Source organism: Capra hircus, chromosome 15, assembly GCF_001704415.2.
Source record: "Capra hircus breed San Clemente chromosome 15, ASM170441v1, whole genome shotgun sequence".
In the NCBI taxonomy this organism is placed as follows: domain Eukaryota; kingdom Metazoa; phylum Chordata; class Mammalia; order Artiodactyla; family Bovidae; genus Capra; species Capra hircus.
Genome location: NC_030822.1, coordinates 506,453 through 520,569, shown reverse-complemented (window position 1 = coordinate 520,569; position 14,117 = coordinate 506,453). Strand labels below are relative to the sequence as shown.

The following is a 14,117-nucleotide window of genomic DNA, read 5'->3' as shown; positions in this document are numbered from 1 at the left end:
CCTTCTCCAGTGGACCACGTTCTGTCAGACCTCTCCACCATGACCCACCTGTCTTGGGTGGCCCCACATGGCATGGCTCATAGTTTCATTGAGTTAGACACGGCTGTGGTCCGTGTGATCAGATTGGCTAGTTTTCTGTGACTGTGGTCTTCAGTCTGTCTGCCCTCTGATGGAGAAGGATAAGAGGCTGACGGAAGCTTCCTGATGGGAGAGAGACTGAGGGGGAATCTGGGTCTTGTTCTGACGGGCAGGGCTGAGCTCAGTAAATCTTTAACCCAATTTTCTGATGATGGCTGGGGCTCTTTCCCTCCATTCTTTACCTGGGGCCAAACTATGGTGGAGGTAATGAGGATAATGGCACCTCCATCAAAAGGTCCCATGATGCACTGCTACACTCAGTGCCCCCAGCCCTGCAGCAGGCCACCGCTGACCCACGCCTCCGCCGGAGACTCCTGGACACTGAGGCAAGTCTGAATCAGTCTCTTGTGGGGTCACAGCTCCTGTCACCTGGGTCCTGTTTGGGCTGGACTGGATGAAGCACAAGCTGGAATCAAGATTGCAGGGAGAAATATCAGTAACCTCAGGCATGCAGATGACCCCGCCCTCATGGCATCCTTATGGTGAAGAACAACTGAAGAGCCTCGTGATGAACGTGGAAGAGGAGAGAGAAAAGTTGTCTTAGAGCTCAGCGTTCAGAAAACTAAGATCATGTCATCCGGTTCCATCACTTCTTGGCAAACAGATGGGGAAACAATGGAAACAGTGAGAGACTTGATTTTTGGCTCCAAAATCACTGCAGATGGTGACTGAGCCATGAGATTCAAAGACGCTTGCTCCTTGGAAGGAAAGCTATGGCCAACCCAGACAGCATATTAAAAAGCAGAGACGTTACTTTGCCAACAAAGTCCATCTAGTCGAAGCTATGATTTTTCCAGTAGTCGTGTATGGATGTGAAAGCTGGACCATAAAGAAGGCTGAGCAGTGAAGAATTGATGCTTTTGAACTGTGGTGTTGGAGAAGACTCTTGAGAGTCCCTTGGACTGCAAGGAGATCTAACCAGTCCATCCTAAAGGAGATCAGTCCTGGGTATTCATTGGAAGGACTGATGCTGAAGCTGAAACTCCAGTACTTTGGTCACCTGATGGGAAGAAATGACTCACTGGAAAAGACCCTGATGCTGGGAAAGATTGAAGGCAGGAGGAGAAGGGGACAACAGAGGATGAGATGGTTGGACGCCGGCTCGACCCCTGGTCTGGGAGACCCCACGTGCTGCGGGGCAGCTGACCCATGTGCCACAACTCCTGAGCCTGTGCCTTGAGCCTGGGACCGCGGCTGCTGAGCCCCGAGCACAGCTGCTGATGCCCCTGCGTCTAGAGCCGGTGCTCCGCAGCGAGAGACGCACCCGCCTTGCGGAGCTTGCACACCACAACGGAGACCCAGTGCAACCAGAAATACGAGTGAATATAAACGAGAACTCGAGTTCCTTCCCCCACTTGCTTTGCCAGTTGCAGAGCTGTGATCAGGTTTTCTTTTCCTTTTTTGAAAGAAGTGGATTGTTCATTGGAGGAAAGGGCTGCTGGAAGCTGCGTCGTGAGTTGTCTTTCCGTTGCATCTCAGGGGCTAAGACCCTCCTGTGTGGCATTTTACGAGGTTTCTGTTTGTTGACTGTGGCCGTGTTGGCATGCCCCTCGCTGTGGAGGGCAGGCAGGTGGATGTGGAGGCTTCGGGACCTCTTCCAAGCGAGCTGTGCCCTGCTCATTGCAGCCACCCCCGGAGGGGCTGTGGGGCCGGGGCACCTGGTGCCTGTGAAGACAGAGCTGAGGCTGAACTTCACACGCGGGTGGCAGGGTCCATGCGGGTCAAGGCACGCCTCCCAGTGCTTTCTTTGTATTCATTTGGCTGCACCGGGTCTTAGCCGCAGCGTGCAGGAGCTTCTTCAGCTGTGGTGTGGACACTCTTGGTTTCAGCCCGTGGGCTCTGGTTCCCTGACCAGGGATTGAACCCAGGCCTCCCGCACTGGGAGCGGGGTGTCCTAGCCGCTGGGGCTCCAGGGAGGCCCCGGGACTTTCCCACGCACACCTGGAGCTGAGGAGCCTCTGCACGGGCGGGCACGCTCCCGGGTCCCTGTCGTCCGGGGCGGTCAGCTGGTCGGAGGCGTGTCCAGGGGCACTGGGCAGTCCCGGCCCAGGCAGCCGTGCTTCGGCGCCCTCCTGCCTCTCCCGGGCGGCCCTCCTGCCTCTCCCGGGCGGCCCTCCTGCCTCTCCCGGGCGGCGGGCGGCGTGTCCCGGGGCGGCCGGCGCTCTCCTGCCTTTCCTCTCTCTCTCTCTTCCCCTTCGCTGTGTCTCACTCCGCCCGTTCTCTCCCTTTCGCTGTCTGCCTCTCTGCTTTCTCCCTGCCTCTCCCTCTTGCTCTTGCCCAGGGCCACCGCCTCCCTCCACGAGCGCGACGCTGGCCGGGGAGCTCTGCTGCGGCCAGGCTCCCCCTCCTGACGCCTCTCTACTCACAGATCGAGGAGACGCGCGTCAACATTGACAAGATCTCCGAGCACTTGGAGGAAGTGAAGAGGCTCCACAGTGTCATCCTGTCTGCGCCCATCCCCGAGCCAAGTGAGTGCCGCGCGGGCCGGGTCCCCCTGGGGGTCGCAGGGGAGGGCGTGTTCCCTCAGGCTCGCGCGCCCGCGTGTCACCGCCGCCCTGCTCCCCCTCTCCTGCCCTCACCGCCCTGCTGGCGCCTGTCTGTTCCGAGGCCGCGCCGGCTCTCCGCCGCAGCGCGCGGGATCTTTGCTCTCTGTTGCAGCATGCAGACTCTTTAGTTGGGGCCTGTAGGATCTGGTTCCCTGACCAGGGGTCGAACCCGGGCCCCCTGCATTGGGAACGCGGAGTCTTGGCCACCGGACTCCAGGGACGCCCCCGTCCCCTCTGCTTTTCGTGGCTCCACTGGGCTAGACTCTCGTCTCCTTCCCAGCGAGCCCAGCCCCGTGGCTGGCGGGGACTCTTGCTGCTGCCGGCGTGCCTTGCCTCTGCCCCCGCCTTGGGTTTCTGGAAGGCACACCTGGGCTGTTTTCTCTGCTTGAAATGCTTCCCCAGACCCTCCTTTTCTTCCATGAGGTGTTTTTATTCTGCGGGTCGAGGGCAAGGTGCCTGGAAAAATGCCTTTAAAAGCTAAGCTCACTGCGTTCTGATGATGGGTGTCTGGGGAGCCCCTGGGGATGCGTACTGCCCTGGACGCCTGAGAAAGCACTACGCCTCCTCTGCTGATTGTTGTCGCTGACAAAGCGTTCAGTCTCTGCTAACTGATTCTGCCGGCCTTTGTCTACCCAGAAACCAAGGACGACCTGGAGCAGCTCACGACCGAGATCAAGAAGAAGGCCAACAATGTGCGGAACAAACTGAAGAGTAAGGGGCTAAGGGAGCAGCCAGCCCCCCACCCCCCCGCGTCTGGGGTCCGGCCCTCCTGCAGCAGAACGCGTCCTCCTGGGGGTGACGTCGCGCGTGGCCTCTTTGCTCGTGATCTGGGCTCCGTCTTGGCGTGACGGATGGTAGCCCCAGAGCTTTGTCTGTGGTTGAGTGAGGCGAGAACTGAAGCCTGGGGACGGGAGCGGTGTGTGCTTTCAGCTGGTGAATGTCTGGTGGCTCGGGTCCCTAAACTCAGTCCCTCACCTTTTCCTGGCCCCGTTTCCTCCCCCGGCAGCTGCGTACGTGTGACCAGTGCTGTCAGTGATATGAGGATGCCGGGTAGATCTGTCTGCAGGCATCTCCTGGGGGCCAGGCGTGTCACCTGCCCCCACGCCCCCTCCCACCCCTCAGCTGGGGCAGCGTTCTGTGAAGCCGCTGTCACAGATTCAGCTCGTCTGGGAGCCCAGAAGCCTCCTCAGGTCCGAGGCTGTTGTCTGCATTCTTGCCCCACTCTCTGTCTTTGGTGATGAGTGCGCGCCGTTGGTCAGGGAGAGAGTGGCGTTGCTGAGCCTGAGGCATCATTTCTTCGCCCGCTTTGGACCGTGCTGCTGGTTTCCATGGGGATGGGGTGGAGGGTTCCGGTGCCGCTTCCAGTCCGGCAGTGAGCCTGTGCCCGCTGTCTGCGTGTCCGTGTTTGATTTCCATGTTAGCATTGCGAGGGGGCCCTGCAGCGCACCCGTTTTACAGAGCGGAGAACAGGAAGGCTGAGCGCACGCGGCTCTTCCAGGTGGCATGCCGGGATGTGGCTGGGCAGGGATCTGAGCCCGGGGCCTCTCGGTGATGGGGACTCGTGCTGTTAACTGCTGCGCTGGGGCGAGGCCCAGGGAGACCCTGCAGTGAAGGCGTCCTGGGGCTCAGACGTGAGCCGGGTGTGAGACAGGACCTGCCTGCCGTTGGTCTCCTGGGCCGGTGTGTGTGTTTGAGAGAGGAGGCTGCATTGCACGGTGAGTTTCTTGGAGGAGAGCAGGGGCTGCGTTGCTGGAATAACCTTCTCTCCCATCCAGGCATGGAGAAGCATATTGAGGAAGACGAGGTGCGGTCGTCGGCAGACCTTCGGATTCGGAAATCCCAGGTGAGATTCTTGGCCTAGCAACCGTCTATCCCAGTCTTTAAAAATTTTTTTTCCCTTAGCTGTGGAGTCTTTAATTTTTAAAAAATATTTATTGAAGTAGAGTTGATTACAGTATGGTGTTTCAGATGCATGGCAAAATGATTCAGTTAGGACATATACACATATGTCTTGCTTTTTCAGACCCTTTTCCATTGTAAGTTATCACAGGATATTGAACATGGTTCCTCGTGCTACGCAGTGACCCTGTTTCATATATGGCAGTGTGTATGTGTTAGCCCCATACTCGTAATTTATTCCCCCACTTCCCCTTTGGCAACTGTGAATTTGCTGTCTCTCTGTTTTGTAAATAAGTTCATTTGTGTTGGTTTTTAGACTCCACATGCTTCATACCAGTGATGTCGTATGACATCTGTCTGTGACTTACCGCGTGTAAGTGAGATACTCTCTGGCGCTGCACGTCGCTGTGAGTGGCCGTATCTCATTCTTTTCTCGCGGCAGAGTGTTGCGTCACGTCTTCTTTATCCACTCATTTCTTGATGGACACAGATTGCTTCCATCTCTTGGCCCTTGTGACTAGCACTGCGGTGAGCACTGGGGTCTGTGTATCTTTTCTGATTAGAGTTTCCATCTCCTCTGGATCTGTGCCCAGGAGGGGGATTGCCGGATTATATGGTGGCTCTGTTTTAGTTTCTTAAGGCGCCTCCCTCCTGTTCTCCATGACACCATTTACACTCCCACCAACAATGTAGGAGAGTTCCCTTTTCTAGCTGTGGATCTCTAAAAACAGACAGACAAACAGACCTTATTTGGAACTCAGTGTGAAGAGCTGGTAGCGGGGAGCTGCCCAGGTCAGAGTAGGGGACAGGGCTGAGACCAGCCCTGGTGGCCCCTCTCGTACCGTCCTCTCAGGAGGCGCCTGAGGTTCCCAGAGCACAGAGGAAGGGGTAGTGAGCCTCCTTGGTTTACAGAAGAGGAAACTGAAGTCTTCTCTCTGGAGACTGTTGGTTGTCGGTTGTCCAGCTTGGAGTCAGGCTGCTTGGCGGTCATGAAAGATACGATCCTTGTCACTGAAGAACGGGCGTGACGTTCCAGTGCCACAAGGAAGCTCTGACATAGGACCCGCAGGAGAGAGGGTAGGAAGATAGGACCAAGTCCTGTGCTCCCAGCATCGGGAGAGCCTGGAAGGGCTGAGGTACCCAGAGGAGGCTGGGCCCTGGGTGGGCAGGGTGTCAGCATGGGCAGGCTCAGGGAAAGGTTGTCCTTGGAGGCATGTGGGCAGGAGTGGTGTGTGTAGAGTAGGGGTGGTGTATGGTGGGTAGGGGCAGATGTGAAGAGAACAGTCTGTCTAGAGAGAAAAGTTTGTCACAGGATAGTGGGGGTTGAGTTTTTGGTAGAGAACCCAGTGCCATAGTCCAGGGGTCTTCGACTGCGGTCTCGGGAGTTTGGATCTGATCAACTAGCTGTTATGCATTTACTTTGGGTTGCAGTCTGTTAGGAGGATAATCTGCTAGCCATTTGAAAACTGGCTCAGCGTGGGGCACGTGGGTCTCTCATTGGGTTTTTGCAATGATTTTGGTCTGAATTTGCCTGGTGATGGTGGGTTTAAAAAAAGTGTAGATATTGGTGATTTGGCAAAGGAAAAACCTTTGTTGGGTCTTGATGCTGAGAAGTGGGCAAGGAATAAAAATGATGATGATTTGAGTTTAGGCACCAGGGCTGTTGATGGAATGCATTGAGTCAGAAGCAAGAAGATTTGAAGCAGGAAAAGCTGGGTGATCCATTTGAGTAAGAATGCAAGGGTCTTTGGATGTGGAGGGGAGTCGGGCAGGGCCTCTGGGATTCCCAGAGTATCTCCTTTGGCTTCAATTACTCTGTGAGTTCAGCAAGACAGGTTAACAGATAACTGAAAACATGCTTTGAAAAGGTGAGCTGGCTTTCCCCGTGGTGTGAAGTTAGGAAGCCAGAAACACCGAGTCTTGCCCCTGGCCTTTGGGTTTTTGTTTTTCATTTCTTTTACACTTTTGAAAGATTACTTTCCAGTTATAGTTCTCACACAATCTTGGCTATATTCCCCCTGCTGTAGAATGCATCCTCAAACCTGTCTGACACCAGGACTTTGTACCGCCCGCCCCCCCCCCCACCCGTCTGCCCCCTCTCCGCCTCCCCCCTGGCCGCCGCCAGTTCACTCCCTGTGTCTGTGAGTCTGCTCCCTCTCTGGTACGGCCATAGTTCGTAGTGTTCTTTAGGTTCCACATATAAGGTGATGTCATGCAGTGTTTGCCTTGCTCTGACTTACGTCACTTGGCATGACACCGTCTAGGCCAGCCGAGGCTGTCACCAATGGCAGGGGTCGCGCCTGATTGCTGGGTAGCGTTCCCTTGCGTGCGAGTGTGCGTGTGTGTGCTGCGTCCCCTGTTGATGGACGCCTGGGGGGCTTCCGTCTCGCGGCAGCTGCGAATGATGCTGCTGTGAACACTGCGGTGCCCGCATCGTTCTGAATTAGTATTTTTACACATATATACGCGCACATATTTTACACATGCACATATTCACACACACACGCACACCCGGGAGTGGAGCTGTCGGGCCGCGTTGCAGCTCCACCCTCAGTTTCCGGAGGAACCTCAGTCCCCACTGGCTGCACAGTCGGCCTTCCTGCCAAGAGCTGCCCTTGGCCTCGCGGCCCCGGGTCGGGTGCTGCTGTGGGCGAGGCTGGGGCCGGGGCGCTGAGCCTGTGGCCCTCGCTCCTGGGGGCTCACAGCCTTGACCTTGTCCCCACAGCACTCCGTCCTGTCCCGGAAGTTTGTGGAGGTGATGACCAAGTACAACGAGGCCCAGGTGGACTTCCGTGAGCGCAGCAAAGGGCGGATCCAGCGGCAGCTTGAGATCAGTGCGTGTCTGCGGCGCGTTCTGTGCCCCCTCCTGGCCTGTCGGGCGCTTGTCAGGGCCAGGGAGATGGGGCCTCCAGGTGGCTTCTGCCTTCCCTTTTGTGCCCCAGCCAAGGACGGGGCTCACGGCACTGCTGCTGCCTGGATGTCGTGTCTTAGGCTGAAAGAGGGTGGCTCCGTGCTACCAGGTCCAAGTGTTGGTTGCCATGGGAACCAGCATTTCCACATCCATGGAGGGAAATACCTGCTACACTGCCCTGCTTCCTGGGGCTCCTGGCATCTTTGCTGCCTCTTTGACACAGGGAGTGGTGCAGGTTGCCCCGTTTGTGTAAAGGAGTTAATACAGCCTTACCCTTTAGGAATCAGTAACTTTAGGAATCGGCAGCAATCAGGGCTCCGCGGCGCAGAACATGCTCTGAGTGCAGGAATTAAATGGACATGGTCGCAGGCAGGGAGGGCAGGCCGGCCAGGGCCTGGGGACAGGGTGCGCTTGAGCAGAGCAGGGTGGGGTAAGTCGGTTGGAGGGAGGGCTCACCTGGGAACTGGCCCTTTGTCCTGAGGACTTTGGACCCTGTGGCAGAGTGAAGGGGGCCAGGAGATGTTCCAAGCTGGAAAGGAATATAATCCGACACAGACTTCAGGAGGGTAACTGCTGATAAGGTTGAGGCTGGATGGGGTTAGGGGAGACATCAGAGAAAGCCGAGCAGGCTTTAAAGGCCACTGTGCTCCCACTGGGATTTCCAGGTGGTTCAGTGATAAAGAATTGTCTGCCCATGCAGGAAACACACGAGGCGTGGGTTCGATCCCTGGGTTGGGGAGATCCACCAGAGGAGGAAATGGAAACCCACTCCAATATTCTTGCCTGGAAAGTCCCACGGGCAGAAGCCTGGTGGGCTGCAGTCCACGGGGTCGCAAAGAGTTGGACACACCTGAGCGACGGAACATGGCCGTCTTCAGGAAGCTTTTGCAATGATGAGCTTCGATCTTCTATCTGACGCTCTCCTTCTTTTGTTATCAAGCCGGCAAAAAGACTACCGACGAGGAGCTGGAGGAGATGCTGGAGAGCGGGAACTCTGCCCTCTTCACCTCGGGGGTGAGTGATGGTGCGGGGCTGGGGGGTGGGAGGCCCGCAGGGGGCCCGGGGGCTGTGGCGGGCCCGGGGGCCGACGGCCCGTCTCTCTGCGGCCCACCGTAGATCATCGACTCTCAGATTTCCAAGCAAGCCCTCAGCGAGATCGAGGGCCGGCACAAGGACATCGTGAGGCTGGAGAGCAGCATCAAGGAGCTTCACGACATGTTCATCGACATCGCCATGTTGGTGGAGAACCAGGTGAGGCGCTGGGTTCCGCGGGGGTGGGGAGGGGGCTTCCTGAGGAGGGCGGGGGGGCTCCGAGAAAGCCACGGGGGTCGAGTCGGGAGGGAGAAGCATCGGGAATTGGTGTAGCGGAGTCCCAGAATCCCAGTACCCCAGTAGAGGAAGGCACCTGGGATGCTGACGCTTACGGGGTTGCCTCCTTGTTATTCCTGCTGGTTACTCTGGCCTGGAAGTCACATCTATGTAACGTGAGGTTTGAAGTGCTCTGTAATGTACCTGTTCCCTCCGGCCTTGGGATCATCATCATTGTAAATTTTTATTAGTGACGCGGGTTCTTAATGGTGATGCCTTAAAACACTCTTCTGATAGGAACTATCAGCGTTTCACTGGTGACGATGAAAACATGGGGTCTTTCCCCCAGTTCATGGTGGAAAGTTAGGTGTCACGGAGATTTTTGTGTTTTCCCACTTTTGCTTTTTCTTCTGTATGAGTTTTTCCAAAAATGTTGACTGTTTTTTTTTGCTGAGGAACAACAAAAGCAATGAAGGGACAGCAAAAATAATATCAACGGGAAAACTCGAGTCCCTCAGGGAGCTGAGCCTGACAGCCTGCTCCGTTCCGGGCCAGCCTGCCCAGGGACGGACAGCCCTGCTCCCTGCCTGTGGGGTCAGTGTCTCGGGTCCCCTGGCCCCTGCTTCTTAGGGTGCAGTTAAATTCACCGCTGGGCAACGGTGTGGAGCCACCCTCACCGTGAGCTCCCAGTGGCTCTGCCACCTGGAAAGGATCAGAACCTGCTTCCCGTGTAGCAGGAATCCTAATGGCGCCCGAGCGCCACGTGGCTGGTTTTGACACGTTTCCTGCTCTGGGCTCGGGCACCTCTGCTCCATCCCCTTCCGCCCTTGGGCACCGTTCCTCCTGTCCCTCCATCTGCACTCTTGTTTTTCTCCCCACACTGCCTTGCCGAGGAACTGGTTTGAGATTCAAGTGATGGTAAGTGCCGTTCTCTCTGCAGAAAGCCAGGGGTTGCGTGGAATGAAGGTCTGGGTGGGTGGAGGGAATTCCCATCTTAAGATGCACAGAAGTCAATTGGAAAGACTGAACTTCAGGTCAGGAAGTAACAGCTGGGGAAAGGTCAGGAATCTTGCTAAGTGACCATGATCTCTTAACCAGATAACTCAGGTAAAACCAACGTCTTGTTACTTACAGGGCCTGGGGATACCTTAGAGAAAGCAAGCGTCCCCACCTCAGCTGTTTACTGAGCACCCGCCGTGCACCAGGCACTTTCTGCAGTAGCAGGCACTTGGTCCAGACTGAACGAGCTTGGCTCAGATCTGAGTGACCAAGAAGAGGCCAGCCTTCCTGGCAGCATGAGAGATGCATTCTGGCTTCTCTTCTCATGTTTCATTTTAAAAAAAAAAGGGGCGTGGGGGACCCTTCAGGATATTCCAGATGTCTAGACCACGTGCTTCCTGGTGTGCAGGGTGCTGTCTCGCACAGAGAAGTAACTGAGTGGATATTTCGAGGCCAGGTGGCTGCCGCCTCGGCCTGGGAAAGCACCGGCCATCACGGGGAGGTGTGCAGGGTTACCCCGTGGAAGGCCGCATGGGCAGGTTTCCAGGCGCTCCCCGTGGCCTCGCACGCGAGCTGGGACCGTCCCGGGGTGCGTGTCCAGGGTGTGACCGGACTCTGTCCTCCGCAGGGGGAGATGTTAGATAACATAGAGCTGAATGTCATGCACACGGTGGACCACGTGGAGAAGGCTCAGGAGGAGACCAAAAGAGCCGTCAAGTACCAGGGTCAGGCCCGGAAGGTGAGCCCCCCGCCACCCCCAGAGGACAGGTCCATTGTGTGCGCTCTCTCGCTGTCTCCTCCCTCTCCCCATCTCTGTCTCTGCTGCCGCCACCTCTTGCATCCGGGGAAAGGGCGCCATGATTGACCGTATTGAGAACAACATGGACCAGTCCGTGGGCTTCGTGGAGCGGGCCGTGGCAGACACCAAAAAGGCGGTCAAGTATCAGAGTGAAGCTCGCAGGGTGAGCCCCGTGTCTCGGCGGGACCAGCCGGCTTCTCCTCTCCCTGGTCGCCCCCATCCATGTCCCTGAGATCCCCCTGCCTTCCCTCTGTCCAGCCTCCTCCTCCATCAGCTCTCCCTAGGGAATAGCTCCCCTTCCCTCCCCAGCGTGTCCTGCATGGATCTGGCTCCCACCATCTCCACCCAAGAGCCCACGCTGGCAGGCAGCTCTGCAGGATGGCCCCGTCACTGCCCAGCGTTGCTGCTGCTCTGCTAGACAGAGCTCTCGGCCCATCCGGGGTCACGCGGCTCCTCTGCCCTTGAGGAGCTTCCTCTGCGCTGCCTTCCACTCGGCCCACACCTTCCACTTCGGTCTCTTTTCCCTGCTGTGAACCCAGCTATGTGCTGATGGTTATGTCAACGCTCAGGGCACACCTGTGTTTTCTACTTGCTAGATCAAACAGTTGAGAATCACTTTAGTCCCTGGCCACCTAGGAAGCGTAGGAACCTGGGATTCAAATTCGGGTTCCAGCCCAGCTCTTCCCATCACCTCATCCTGCTCCACTGCCCGCCCCCACCTCTAGTTCTGGTGTCCCTGTTGCTTGGAACATCTATGCCCAGTCACCGCAGTAGCCAGCTCTGGTGGGGTTTGCTTTTTAGCCTGCTCTTTTCTGACTTTGTGCTCTGATATTTCCATTCTTCAGTTCTTTTTCTTCCAACTCTACCTGTTGCTTGGGCAGGTGTCTAGGGAGCTGGGAAGTTATTTCACATGATGAATCCTGTCCTGTTCACAACAGGACCTGTACTTTCAGGCCCTCAGTCATTGTCCTGGGTTTGACAGGTGGGAGTGTTCTTTGAGGGAGAGATGGATAGGAATTTGCACTTAGGACTGTGTCAAATACATCTTCATACTCCCCTTGAAAAGGAAAAGCTCAGTCCCATTATACCTTGGTTTACTGCTGCTTAGAGACCCCGTGACGGTTGCGGTTACGTCTGTCCACACGTGAGGGCTGCAGTATGAGCTCAGAGCTGAAGGAGGCTCCGCATTTCCACCTGCTGGCACTGCTAGTGCAGAGGCAACTTAAACAGGAGGTCCCAGCAGAGCGTCTTTACGTAGGGATGTCAGCTTTCCATTTCACTCTATCTGGGTCGATAAGATGCTTCCGGTGCAGAGGTGGGTTTTGGATGGCTGACTGCGGCTTTTTGGTGGTTTGTAACAATGACTTGTTTTTATTTCTCTTATTCCTCTCTCCAGAAATTGGTAATTATCATTGTGATAGTAGTTGTGTTGCTGGGCCTTTTAGCGTTGATTATCGGACTTTCCGTTGGGCTGAAGTAAGGGCGGCCGTGCTGACATGTAAGTAAAGGGAAGGCTCTCGGGACTCTGGACCGGCTCGCTCTTGAGAACCTAGCCTGGGATTTCCGGTTCTGCGTCTCCTCTCACGGCTGTCCGCAGACACGCCGAGTGCTCACACTGCCAGTCCTGTGCCTGCTCTGATCTCCGTCTGGTCCTCTTCTTGGGTCCTGGCTGCAGCCGGGCTCAGTCTCTCGTTGGTTTCTACCCCGAGGGGTCTGGCTCTGGTCTTGTCAATGTGTTCCTTGTTTCCTGAGCACCTCGCCTTCACTCCCGGTCCCGAGCAAGCCTGCTCCTCAGCTGGGTGCGGTCTCCAGCCGGGATCCGGGTGTGTCCTCCGAGTTCTTGCTGTCTTTCAGGGCTGTTGGGCTTTGCCTTCCCTTTCCTTTCCTTGTAAATGGAGCTTTGGGTCGGGGTTCATGGCTGTAGGGCTGTGTTAGTGGCTGACTGGCTGGATCTCGAATTGCTAAGGTGTTTTGAGTGTGTAGTTGTGTCAACACCTAATATAGGCATCACTGGCTCCTCACACCACCTTCAGGAGACAGGCGCTGTTATCATCTCTGTTTTATAGGTGAAGATGCTCAGGCTTAGAGAAGTTAAGTAACAGGGCCAAGTTTGAGCACACAGCTAATAGTGGACGTAGGGGAATTCTGTCAGAGCTACTCTTCGTAAAACAAGGTGGCCATTTATCATCGTCTGCAAAGTCTAGAGAGCCTCAGAGGATGGCGACTTTAAAATTTAGGATATTAATTTGTAAAAAATCTGGTAAAAACAATAGAGCTGGCCACTGACTCAGGGCTTCATGTATGTAGCCGCAGCATGGCACGAGAGACCTGTTATTGGGACTGCGAAGACTTCTGAGGCTTCTCAAGTGTTTTTCTGACTAAAACATAGCGTTATGTATGGTTAAGGACAGACTGGTAAACGCTGAAAAGGTGAGCGGAATTAACTTTTAATATTATTGCCGATAATCTTATGGCACGTTCACACACTCGGATGAGGTTTTACATCATTCAGACTGTGTTATCAACAGTTTGGTACCCAGTCACAAGGTCACAAGCATCATTTCTCAACACTCAAATCTCTTCGGGAATCTCATGTTCAACAAGATTGTGAATATACTTTCAATTGTTCAACATGCTCCCAATGTTGGAGGTTTGCTATTGTTTTGCTATGACTAACAGTGTGATTAACTTTTATAATGTTTCCCTCTTTCTTACAAATTCATAGAAGGTGGGTCACTTCGGGAATGGACACACGGGCGTGACGCCAGCTGACCCTGCGCTTCCTGCCTGTTTGCCTTTATTTCCTTCCTCCTCCTCCCGTGTGACTAGAGGGTCTCGAAGTCAGATTACTTTTAACCCTAAACATTCAACTTCTTGATACATACATCCACTAGGTGACTGATCTCTCATAAGTAATTAATTGATTTGCTTTTTTCCCCTCCTGGTACGTGGACTCTAGTCCTTGACATTTTTTTGTTTGTAGAATTTTGTTCTGACGCTTCACAATCCCCCTGGAAAGGATATTAACATTAAGAAAAGGTCTAATAGTCAGTGTCTCTCCAAATCCATGGATGAAAGATGCCTTCCAAATTCACAGGGCCCCTCACCATCCCTAATTCCAGGAATTCAGAATGGAAATCATTTTGTAAAATGAGGAGGCAGATCAGTCCATTGTTTTTAGCTGACTTACCCGACGTCTAAGATGCTAAGTTGCTGAGCCCGTTCCCTGACTGAGTCCAGGCTGACCAGCACACAGGCCTGGACTCGGGAGTCAGACCTCAGAACAGAAACACCCGACGTCTGTGCTCCCCACCTGTGCTCTAGGATAACAGTATCCGCCCCCGCCCCCCCCCCATTTTCGTCAGGGAAGCTCGGTGGAGCTCAGCCCGCAAGGCAGAGCTGCCGTGACAGGCCTCCTGGACATTTCCGTGTCCTGTTCGCTGTGCCTTTCTGCTTCTAAGACAGGCTGGGTGGGCGCTGAGGGAGGGAGAAGACTCCAGTTTTGGAAGGAGCTGAT

At 55.2% G+C, this 14,117-nt stretch overlaps 1 protein-coding gene across 3 annotated transcripts in view; it reads left to right on the top strand.

Moving 5' to 3' along the window:
- The window catches only part of STX3 (syntaxin 3), a 46,430-nt gene that overhangs the window by 27,308 nt on the left and 5,005 nt on the right, over window positions 1–14,117 (top strand). The window contains exons 3-10 of one of the 3 annotated variants that reach the window (XM_018059014.1): window positions 2,507–2,606; window positions 3,321–3,395; window positions 4,460–4,527; window positions 7,309–7,417; window positions 8,435–8,508; window positions 8,611–8,745; window positions 10,430–10,540; window positions 11,997–12,098. In XM_018059014.1, coding sequence (XP_017914503.1) covers window positions 2,507–2,606; window positions 3,321–3,395; window positions 4,460–4,527; window positions 7,309–7,417; window positions 8,435–8,508; window positions 8,611–8,745; window positions 10,430–10,540; window positions 11,997–12,080 — 756 coding nt within the window. In that variant the 3' untranslated portion in view covers window positions 12,081–12,098. Of the gene's footprint in view, window positions 1–2,506; window positions 2,607–3,320; window positions 3,396–4,459; window positions 4,528–7,308; window positions 7,418–8,434; window positions 8,509–8,610; window positions 8,746–10,429; window positions 10,541–10,652; window positions 10,764–11,996; window positions 12,099–14,117 lie in introns of all 3 variants that reach the window. The other 2 variants (XM_018059016.1, XM_018059015.1) reach the window with 2 other exon arrangements.